Source organism: Drosophila pseudoobscura, chromosome 2, assembly GCF_009870125.1.
Source record: "Drosophila pseudoobscura strain MV-25-SWS-2005 chromosome 2, UCI_Dpse_MV25, whole genome shotgun sequence".
NCBI lineage: Eukaryota > Metazoa > Arthropoda > Insecta > Diptera > Drosophilidae > Drosophila > Drosophila pseudoobscura.
In genome coordinates, this window is record NC_046679.1 from 6,603,746 (window position 1) to 6,615,510 (window position 11,765).

Here is an 11,765-nt window from a genome sequence, read left to right on the forward strand (position 1 = left end):
TCTCCAGCCCCACCCCCACCCCCGTCTCTGCACTGCTCTGCTCTGCCCCATCATTCATTCCAAATCTCCCCCAAAAACACACACAAAAAATATGAAATGACTTTCCATTTCATATTTGGGCCAGGCGCAAGATTACACACAAATAAAATTTTTTAATGCATTTTGTGTGTAGATAAAAGAATGCAGATACATACAATATATACAAATGCATACAGATATATGTATATATAAATATATACAGAATATATATAGTACAGTCCAACCTCCATATAACGAATCTCAAGGCACATTCTAGGGAAATTTCTTCAAATAAAATTCTTTGTTTTTAAGTTTATTTTGCCTTGAAACAAATCTTTTTCCTTCTCAACAAAAACTTCCAGGTCGTTTAGGAAAAGAAATATATTTTCAGGCCCATTTTAGTTCGGGACTTCCCCAAATACGCTTCTACTTTAGTTTTGGTAGGAAAGCACAAGCAAAATACTCAGAGAAAATGGCTCTCCTCCGCCAAACGTCACGCACATTGAACGACGAAGAGTGTGTGTGAGAGAGAGACAGAAAGTGAGCAAGCACTTGGCTGGGTTTTGCTTCATTTGTTTCTACTGGCTATAATAATAATCCGATCTGAACCAGATTCGGTAATCTGTTAGAGATGGTCTTTCTCTATGATTGTCGTATCTTCAAAATTGTGGAAGCGAATTGGGGGCGAAGTTCGGAACTACAGGGGTATATCTCAGAACTCTGGTTACTCTGGTCGTTGCTTTAGCTCTTATAGTCTCTGAGCACTACAAGCTCATAGGGATGGACGGACAGACAGACAGACATGGCTCAATCGACTCGGCTGTTGATGCTGATCAAGAATATACATATATACTTCATGGGGTCGGAAAGACTTCCTTCTGGACCTTACACACATCCATTTTGTACCAGAAGTCTAGGATATCGAATCGTGTATAAAGAAGTCCAGTATAGGTAGATCAAAGTCGCATGAGGATTCGAATTATGGGTACAGAAAAAAGTCCTCATAAAGAAATATTCCCCATAAAGAAACTTGTTATAAGGAGAGCAAAACGTTCTAAAAATGGTACAAAATTGCATGGTTCTGAAAACTTTGTTGCATGGAAGTTCGTTATAGCGAAGTTCGACTGTAGTAGGCATATATTGCATATTGTAGCTGTCTGCTGAGAGAGGGCAATGGCCATATGCTTGGAGCCACTTGACTCTCCATTAAACTTAATTGAAAATTACAAAAGCCACGTCTCGAGATGTCCCCAGAGCCAGTGCAACGCCAAATGTTGACTATGCTTTTTGCTGTGGCAAATATTTAATCAAACTGGAACATATTTCCATTATAATGAGATGTTATATAGAAAATTGTTTCTTTTGGGATATACAATGGAGGGAGACGTGGGTTCTGAAGGGCAGCAATCCTCTAAGCGCTTCGTTTGAAAGATGGAACAGCCCATCATTGTAAGGACTGATTGGGAGGTTAATTTTGGGTATGGAAGAGCTGTTTCAAGGATTGTGCACCTGTCATTGCCCTCAGGGCCCTCGCTCGGGACTTTCTTTAAATCTAACATAAATCTAAGACTTAAATACGTTCGCACCTTGGCCTAGAATCGGATTACTGTAGCAATTGTTAATATTGTTGTTTAGATAGTCATGATCAATGTTGCTGTTGTCCAGATATCGTTGTTGCTGCTGTTGCATCTGTTGTTGCTGTTGCTGCATTCTCTGCTGCCTCAAATACTGTTGATTGCAGGTCAAACCCGCTGTGGTTGTGGTCTGTTTGGCTGGCACACCCTGATCCCTCAGTTGCTGCTGCAGGCGACGCCGTTGCATTAGTTGTTGCTGCAACAGTTGCAATTGCTGCTGCTGCATGCGCTGATAGAAGCGTATCTGCTCTAGTTGCTGCGGTGTCACACCCAAATGTTGCTGTTGCTGTTGCAAATGTTGCTGTTGGTGCCGCTGGTGCTGTTGCTGCCTCTGCTGTTGCTGTTGCTGCTGCTGTTGCTGCCTCTGCTGCTGCTGCTGCTGCTGCTGCTGCCTCTGCTGTTGCTGCTGCTGCCTCTGCTGTTGCTGCTGCTGCTGTGGTGCATAGTAGTTCTCTTTGGAGGAGCTATTGCTATCACAGCCGCTGCTGGTGGTGCTGCTGCTGTTGCTGTTGCTGTTGCTCTGTTTGCTGGTGGCAACATGTTGCCAGCAGGCCGCCGTCGCCGCATTGCCATTGGCATCGCTGTGCGCCATGTTGCTGCCGTGCTGGCAATCGATGCCGGCCCTGGAGCAGGCCGCACAGCGTTTGGAAATGTCTACGAATCGCATGATGAAGGCCAACAAGAGCAACAACATTTAGTTGCAAGAAGGCCCGCCTTTGCCGGTGGATTTATTTCTGGTCTCTGGACCAACGCAGTGACTCTCAATGCTGCTGTTGCCAGATTCTGCTGCTTCTGATGATTTTCCTTATTTTTTTGGTTATTTTTGGATATTGGCTTTGGTGATTTTTTAAGGGTTCAAAACTCCATTGATTGGTTACACATTTTGTTGGTATTTGCTGCTGCCGCTGCACTTTTCATTTTGATTTCTTTTGTTGTTTTTTTCTTTCCACCGCTCTATTTATAAAAGTTTTTTCCTTCTATACGACACATGTGTTTCAAAAATTATATATGTATATATAGAGATCTGTGTGCTGTACATTGGAAAAAGTTTTCCCCAAATAATTTACGAGTTTTCTGCGGAGTTTCGAAAATATCTAAAATTATCTTTTTGATAATAAACAAAGCTCGGGCTGGATTTATGGCCGCTGCAACCTGAAAACAGGCCTGTCTTTTGGGCCAAATTAACTGCATTCAGGCCGCGTTTAGAGGCTCGTTAGGAGCCGGCCTCGACGGCCCCGTGGCACCTAATTTATGCGCATAAATTTCCGGCCAAAGGAAAGCCAGGATGCCAGGGCCTTGGGGGCCCCGGGGTTTTTAAATTTGGTCTAAATTTAAGATTTCTTTTCGACCGAATGTGTTAGCCAAGTTCAACAACTGCCTGAATGTGTCATCATAATGTTTGCTATTGAAATCTATCTTGTTGCTTGCCAACAAGACAGAGTGCCAGGTGTTCCACATAATATAGAATAAATATGTGGCATAGTTGATGATTGACATCACCAAAGAGGTGGTCTTTGAGCATCTCTGGGGCTGAGGAAGAGTGCAATTTGGTTGCAAGAAACAACAGAAAGAAAAACCCCTTTGGACACGCCCAAAAAAGATGGCTTCGATGGCAAGACTTTCAGACAAAGAGCCACAGTCGGGGTTTGGGGGCTTGAGGCATAGTCCTGGGGGGTGCTTGGGGCAGGAGGCGAAGTCCTGGGGGGTGCTTGGGACAGGAATTGTAGTCCTGGGTGAAGCTTGGGGCAGAAAGCGTAGTCCTAGGGGGTGTTTGAGGCAGGAATCTTAGTCCTGTGGGGTGCTTGAGGCAGGAGGCGAAGTCCTGGTGGGTGCTTGGCACAGGCGTCGCAGTCCTGTGGGGTCCTTGGTGGCAGAAACAACCGTAGAAATGCGCAATAGTGGAAAAATACCCCAATATCGGAAAGAGAAAGTCCCTGCCACACAGCAACACCAACAAGAAGCAACGTGAGCCCGGCATCGAGGAGTGCTCAGGCGCACCAAGGATCTGCTGCCGCTGGCAATCAGCCAAGGAGAACCCCCTCTTGCACCCCCCCTTCTAGATACACTTAAAGAAAAGAAAAACATTCACGTGGCACCGCCCCCATCCACCGATAAGCATGCGGCATGTGCACGTTGCATTTGTGCAACTCTTTTGGATTTCGAATAGCGAATAAACAGTGCGTGCGGCATGCGGCAAGTACAGTTTTCCCGCAGTCCCTCAGTGCTTGAACTTTATTTCCCGGCTGTTTGTTTAGGTTTTTTCCTCAGGAAGAGAGAAGGACGCAACCTGACGTCAGCTTCTGGCACTGGCTGTGGCACTGGCTGTGGCTGTGGCACTGGCTCCGTTCTGGCTTCTAGTTCAACGCACTTGTTGGCCTACATTGGTAATGGAAAATGCCTAGAAAACAGAGCCCACAATTAAATGAGCCAGCGAAAGGAAAAATGTATCTACAGAAGCACTCGGATTCGCATTCGCACTGGCTGTGGCTGTGGCACTTGCCGCTGCACCGCTGCACCGCTGCACCGCTGCACTGTCGATGTTGCTGTTGCAAATGCAATGGCAATTACGAAATCATCAAACGCATGTGTGCATGTCGATGCGGAAGTCGAAGAAGAAAAGGTCAAAGCTATTTTCAAAAAAGCTATCGAAAACAGATCCAAAGATACAGTAGCTGCCACAGCAAGATACAGTAGCTACAACTGCCAGATACAGTAGCTTTCGGTGAGCATAGATACTATAGCTATGGTGGGGCAAGGGGGGAGATACATAAGCTACAGAAAGACTGAGATAGAGATGCAGATACTATTGCTTGGCAAAGGCAGAGATACATCAGAAGATACAGCAGCTACTGCCAGGGAGAAGCAGAGGCAGAGATACAGTAGCTACCACTAGAAGATACAGTGGCTTTTGGGTAGTCAAAAATACAGTAGCTTTCGCTGGAAGATACAGTGGCTTTTGGCAGGCAAAGATACAATGGCTATTACGATACAGATTGGTACATTAGATACTTCAAGGTGTGCTGGTTCAGGCTGAGATACAGATGCAAATACTATAAAACCCACCCCAGGCTCACTCGCTTTACTCACTCGAGCCGATATGAGTAGAATATCATAAAAAGGGTAAAAACTTTTTTATATACGAAATGGGGGCTAATATTACAAGAATACTCAGATACAGGCCACTGTCTGATAGAGAAAGTTTCAAAGATACCATTGATACTGTAGAGTGGATGCAGAGATAGGGTAGCTACTGTAAAGCAGAGATACAGCATAGATACTGTGCAGTAGCTTCTGTGAACGGAGATACATTGGGTATATCAAGACATGTGCTTAGATACAGATACAAACACTATTGCCAAGCATATGCCTATCAGGAGATCAGGATAATGCCCAGAGATACAGTAGCCACTGCCAGATTCAGAGGTACAGTAGCCAGTAGCCAGATGCAAAGATACAGTATCTACTGCCAGATTCAGGGAACCAGTAGTCACTGCCACATTCAGATATACAGTAGCCACTGCTTAGTGGATATCCGTAGATACAGTAGCTTCTACAACGATGGTTATGGGGAGATACAATAGCTAAATCAAAGCACACATTGAAATACTGTATCTCCTATGAAGAAAAGCATCTAGATACAGAAAAAGCATCATTATTTTTGGTAGCCCCTCAAAATAGAATCAAAAACAACAGAAGAGCTGCTATTTTCTTGACGGCATTCTCTTATCAGCCTGTCAAATGCTCCGATTTGGCGTGAATAAACCCGTTTGGCATGCCCTATTACTTTTCACCTGAATATAGCGATAAGATAAGGCTACTTTTTGTGTGCAATCTTTGCGGGGGCACCGAGCCCAGCCCGATGCACAGTGCCACTGACTAGAGATGATCTCATTTCCTACTGCAGAAAACTCGTAAAAAAAAAACACACTATTATGTGTCGCCTGTTTGCTGAAAACAACCAATTTACCCATCCAATTTATAGTATTAGATAATCCAAATATTTGTGGTGTTCAAAGAGCATTCCCTTTGTCGCTTTGTTCGTTGAAAGATACACTGAGGCACAGACACAGAGGCACAGATACACAGATACACAGTGAGCGAGATACATATACGAATGCACTTGAGATAGTGGCCAATCTGTGGCGGATAATTCACTCGGGCATGGCTGCTGGCCCACGCACAATTAGTGCGGTTTCGATTTGGCCAAAGTATCTACAAGATTTCACACGATAGGCGGGCCAATGAGCGCGTAAACAAATTAAACGAAATGAAAATAATATACATATAAAAAAGGTCTCTATTTTCACAATCCACACGACGACGTAGACGACGATGCTCCGCACATTTTCACAGTTGCACAAGCCCAAGGAGACTGACTGACTGACGGGGAAAAAAAAGCGAGCCAGCGAGCGAGCGACGACGGACGACGGACGACAACGGCAGCAACAAAGCAGCAGCGAGGCAACGACTACAAAGCGACGAGACTCTCCGGGTCTGGCTATGTGTGTGGTGTGTGGATAGGGCGCCGCCTCCCCCAGTATCTTCGGGTTGTATCTGTGAGCGAAACGAAAACGCACGAACTACGGGTACGGGTACGGGTACGCCGTAGCCGTAGCCATAGCCATAGCCTCGCATCGGAATACATTATACAATGTGCAGTCAAGATTTAACCCCAAAAAAAAAAGAAGAAAGAAATGCTCAAGGGAAAAGTGAAAACGACAGCGTACATAAGCGACAAACTTCATGGATACGCTGGCGGAGGAACAAGTGCAGTGTGGGTGTGTGTGCGCCTCATGCTGAGAGCGGCAGAGGCACGAGAGAGCCAAAGAGCTTTTAGACGAGACTTTTGATAGGAGATGGAAGATGATAGAAGATAGTTCTGATGGAAGATACTTTTGATAAAAGATACTTCTGTTGGAAGATAGTTCTGATAGAAGAAACTTGTAATGGAAGATGCTTCTGATTGAAGATACTTCTGATGAAAGATCATTTCTAAGGGAAGATACTTCGGATGAAAGATACTTCTGATAGAAGATACTAGTAATGAAAGATACTTTTGATAAAAGATACTTTTGATGGAAGATACTAGTAATGGAAGATACTTTTGATGGAAGATCATTTCTAATGGAAGATACTTCGGATGAAAGATACTTCTGATAAAAGATACTTCTGATGGAAGACCATTTCTGGCGGAAGATACTTCTGATGGAAGATACTTCTGATAAAAGATACTTCTGTTGGAAGATTCTTCTCATAGAAGTCACTTATGGTGGAAGATACTTCTGATAAAAGATACTTTTGATGGAGGATACTTGTGATAGAAGATACCTGTGATGGAAGATACTTGTAATGAAAGATACTTCTGATGGAATAAGTCACTTCTGATGGAAGACACTTCCAATGGAAGATCATTTCGGATGAAAGATACTTCTGATGGAAGATACTGCTGATGAAAGATACTTCAGATGGAAGATACTTTTGAAGGAAGCTCATTTCTGATGGAAGATCCATCTAATTGAAGATATTTCTGATAGAAGATACTTCGGATACCAGAAACGTCTCACAAAAGATACTTTTGATGTAAGATACTACTCAAACAAGTTTTAAAATTAATTCTTTTGATCGAATTTGTTTTATTTAGTGTTCAATAAATCATTTGCCATACTTTTACCATAAAAGATACTTTTCCAGAGAGCAGCAAAGAGCCGCAGATCATTCAGTTAGAACCAACGAGCTTAGCAGAGAGCCCAGATATTATCATAAATCAAATATATACGAATACCAGCCACCGAACGACCATCTGGAAATGAAATCAACTGCAGATTTTGATTTATTCCCCAAGACTAATGAAGCAACTCGAGTGGAAAAGCAAGTGTGTACTCTGTCCGGAGACAAACAAACACACCCGTCGAATCCCACAAGAGAGATCATCCGCACACTCGAAACTCTTCGAGGGTGGCAAAGGGAAAGATCTGTAGGGCTTCCGGCTTGGGAAGATCGAGTTCCATCGAGCCACCATCTTCGAGGGAGGGTGTGCACGTGCCGCAACACACATCTGCCCCGACCTGAATGCCACTTGAAACCCAACACCAAAACATAAAATTATATCACAGTTGCCCCTCGATATTCGAGGGGGGGCACAAGAAAGGCACAAGTGCCTCATTAACAATTACAAGCAGACGATCGATCGGCCAGTCGATAGAGCGTTCAACATTTTTCCAATAAAACTATTAAAAATGCACATAAATTGTAGTTCCCTTTTTCCGTTTTCGGAAATCTGTTTCGAATACAATGGAGCTGTGTATTAAATATGCACCCCACCCTGTGGCGGGGAACCCCTAGATTTCCACTCTTTCCAGACCAAAAACTCATTCATCCAAGTGCTCTGCTTTACTGAATAAACAACAAACAAAACCGGAGACAACAATTGGCTTGTTTACACGTAGATACGTACGAGTATCTGCGAGATACACATATCATATATTTTTGCAAGCTCTGGCTTTTATTTTTCAATTAATTATTGTCGGTTTCAGACAGAGGACAGAGGAAGAGAGAGTGTGTGGGCGTTGAAGCCGAGTCGCATGCTCTCATAATCCATAAATTTCAAATACCAAACAGAACAGCAAAGATCGTAGAGAGAGAGGGAGAGATCTATATAAGTGCATGAGAACCACTCAGAAACAGAGAGAGAGAGATAGCGAGAGATACAGCTATCGTTCAGAGCCAGAAAGAGAAAGATACAGCTATCTTTCAGAACCCAGGGAGAGATACAGCTACCGTTCAGAACCCAGAGAGAGATCCAGCTTCCAGGCAGAACCAGAAAAAGATACAGCTATCGTTCAGAGCCAGGGAGACATACAGATACCGAGCAGAACAAGGGAGAGATACAGATACCAGGCAGAACCCAGAGAGAGATCCAGCTCCCAGGCAGAACCAGGAAAAGATACAGCTACCGTTTAGAGCCTAGGGAGAGATACAGCTTTCGTTCAGAGCCCAGAGAGAGATACAGATACCAGGTAAAACCATATAGAGATACAGCTATTGTTCAGAACCAACAGAGATACAGCTATCGTTCAGAACCCAGGGAGAGATACAGCTTCCAGGCAGAACCAGAACATACAGCTACCGTTTAGAGCCCAGAGAGGGAGAGATACAGCTACCGTTCAGAACCCAGAGAGAGATCCAGCTTCCAGGCAGAACCATAGAGAGATATAGATACCGAACAGAACCAGGGAGAGATACAGATACCAGGCAGAACCCAGAGAGAGATCCAGCTCCCAGGCAGAACCAGGAAAAGATACAGCTACCGTTGAGAACCCAGAGAGGGAGAGATACATATACCGTTCAGAACCCAGGGCATACTTTTAGGTGGCGCCACAAAAAGTCATTCAGTTATTGATTGGACTCTGAGTTTTAATTTAATTTAGTTTTATTTTTGCCAATGCAGTCACAGGAATGACTCATCTTTGGAGCCACCCCCCTCAGTCGGACTCGAATTAGCATTAAATCCACTCCCGACCTCCCACATCTTAATAGTCGCGCCACAAAAATAAAGTCGCCAAAGTAAACAAAAAACAAAAAAAAAGGAAAACAAAAAACAAAGGCAGCGTCGGTTCTGTGCCTTGGCGGTGGGTCCATCTCCAGAAACGAGAGGTTGCACTTTGCTGCCTCCCTGGGGCAAGGGGCACATCCCATGCTGCGCGAATATTTCTGCGCATAACCAAAGACGCAATAAAGAGATGACGCCGAGGAGGTGGGAGGGAGGGCTCTACAAATTTGTAAAACATTCAAAGGTTTCAGGTTACTTTTTTTTCGTCTCGAGTAATTTATCATTTTCCCCAACGCAACGACAGCAAAATATTATTGAAGAACATTTAATGACATATTTAATTTCCTAACAGGCCGTAATTATGTCAGGGGCCGAGCACAAAAGAAAGGGGGGCTGGGGGGGAGGGTAGGAGAGGGGAACGGGTGCAGGCCACATGTGGCAAACGAGCTAATTAAAGACTTCGGGACGACTGTCGTTTTGTTTACTCAGACGCGGGAGAGGCTTCAGTTTTCACAGCCAGAGGGGAGTCCCAGGAGCAGGGGGCACCCGTGGCCCATATGAGATTTTAATGTTTTATTTATAAATATTTTTTGTTGTGGAAAATCTGCTTAAGGAACACAGAAATTGGTTACAGATACTACTTAGCTTTTTGGGCAGAAAAAGAGTGTAGATTTTAGGGTACCCTTGATGGTACATCTTTACCATTGGAAGACTTTAGAAGAAGTTATGAATAGAATGGAATATGGTTCCTGCTTTTGGTTCTTCTCATTACCAAAAATATCTACAAGATACGCTCGATTCAGTCCCAAAACGCCATATTAATTGGAACCACTCTAGACATCTTCCTTCTTATGAGAGTCGTCTTATCAACATCCACTCTCTGGAAAGCCTTAGGATCTCCCATGGCATTATTTTTCTCTACAAACTTCTCTCTGGTGAGGTCGAGTCCACTGTCCTCATCAGTCTCACTGTCTCACGCCCACTCTGTCTTTCTAAATACTCAAACGATGAATCATTCCTTACCCTTTGTCCTAACGATGGTATATATCCCATTATTGTCGATCCATATCCAGCCTTATATATTTATATCCATTCTTTAGTCAAAGATACTCCTTCTCTTCCTCGATTTTACGTCTTTACATGAAAAGATCAGCACTTGATGAGCTTTTGTGAAAAAACAATAGTATTTATATGATATTTATTCCATTATGATCCATTATTGACGATCCATATCCACCTTTATATATTTATATCCATTCTATAGCCTTCTCTTCCCTGATTTGTTATGACAGATCACCTTTTGATGAACTTTTGTTGAAAAACGATGGTATTTAATCCATTATGATCCCCAAATTTCGTTCTCTATCCACCTTAATATATGTATACCCATTCGATGGTCAAAGATCATCTTCTATTCCTCGATTTTACAAGAACAGATCCACATTTGATTAACTTTTGTGAGATAACGATAGTATCTGTATGATATTTATCCGACTATGATCCATTATAGTCGGTCTATATCCACTTTAATATATGTATATTCATTCTTTAGCCAAATATACTACCTTTTGATCCTTGATTTATTATAGCAGATCATCTTTTGATGAAGTTTTGTTAGAAAACGATGGTATTTAATCCATTATGATCCCTAAATTTCGTTCTCTATCAACCTTAATATATGTATATCCATTCGATGGTCAAAGATCATCGTCTTTTCTCGATTTTACAAGAGCAGATCAACATTTGATGAACTTTAGTGAGAAAAGGATAGTATCTATATGACATTTATACCATTATAATCCAGTATTGTCGATCTATATCCACCTTAATATATGTATATCCATTCTTTAGCCAAAGATACTACCTTTAAATCCCTGATTTACTATAGCAGATCAACTTTTGATGAACTTTTGTTAGAAAACGATGGTATTTATCCCATTATGATCCCTTAATGTCGTTCTCTATCCACCTTAATATATGTATATCCACTCTATACTCAAAAACACTTGCGTCTCTCCATTGCCAGCATCTTTTCAAGCCCATATTCCGTCCATATTGACAATTTCACAATCTGTGCCCCAGAAAAGCAGCAACCATATGTTTGGTGCGAGGAAAAAGGAAATGTTGCAACATTGCCCTGACAACCGCACAGCGACATGTTCCTGCTGTTTTGCCGCCAGCGACAATATGTCAAATGTCGACTGGTATTTGGTCTCAGATCTCCCTCCGAATGGGAGAGATGAAACCGAAAACAAGCCAAAGCAAATACCAGGCATATTTCGATGTCGTGGCACGGGGGTTTTTCCTCTTTGCCACAAAAGTGAAAGTAGAAATCATGCGTAATTATGGCTCGCCATAAAATGCGGAATAGTCTAGCCGGACCATAAGATAAAACCGATCGATCAAGTGCGCCACAAGGCCTCTTCCCCCCCACCCCTCCAACCAAAGCCTACGCAGCCATCAAATGCGTGCAACTGCCACACGCTTCCAGTTCGATCCGTTCCGCCTCTCCGCTGTCTGGTGGCGGTTGTCAATGGCGTTTAACGCTTGTCTCCATCGTACAA

The 11,765-nt window shown here is 43.2% G+C and overlaps 1 protein-coding gene across 7 annotated transcripts in view; it reads right to left on the reverse strand.

The window, feature by feature from the left end:
- Positions 1–11,765, reverse strand: part of LOC6896965 (probable serine/threonine-protein kinase DDB_G0282963) — a 29,442-nt gene that overhangs the window by 6,700 nt on the left and 10,977 nt on the right. For 3 of the 7 annotated variants that reach the window (XM_033376856.1, XM_033376857.1, XM_033376853.1), the window contains exon 1: positions 1,605–1,866. The exons of 1 other annotated variant lie outside the window; for it this stretch is intronic. In XM_033376856.1, the coding sequence (XP_033232747.1) occupies positions 1,605–1,839 (235 nt within the window). In that variant the 5' untranslated portion in view covers positions 1,840–1,866. Of the gene's footprint in view, positions 1–1,604; positions 1,982–2,086; positions 2,630–5,619; positions 6,051–11,765 lie in introns of those variants that run through there. 3 more of the 7 variants (XM_033376855.1, XM_033376854.1, XM_033376859.1) reach the window with 2 other exon arrangements.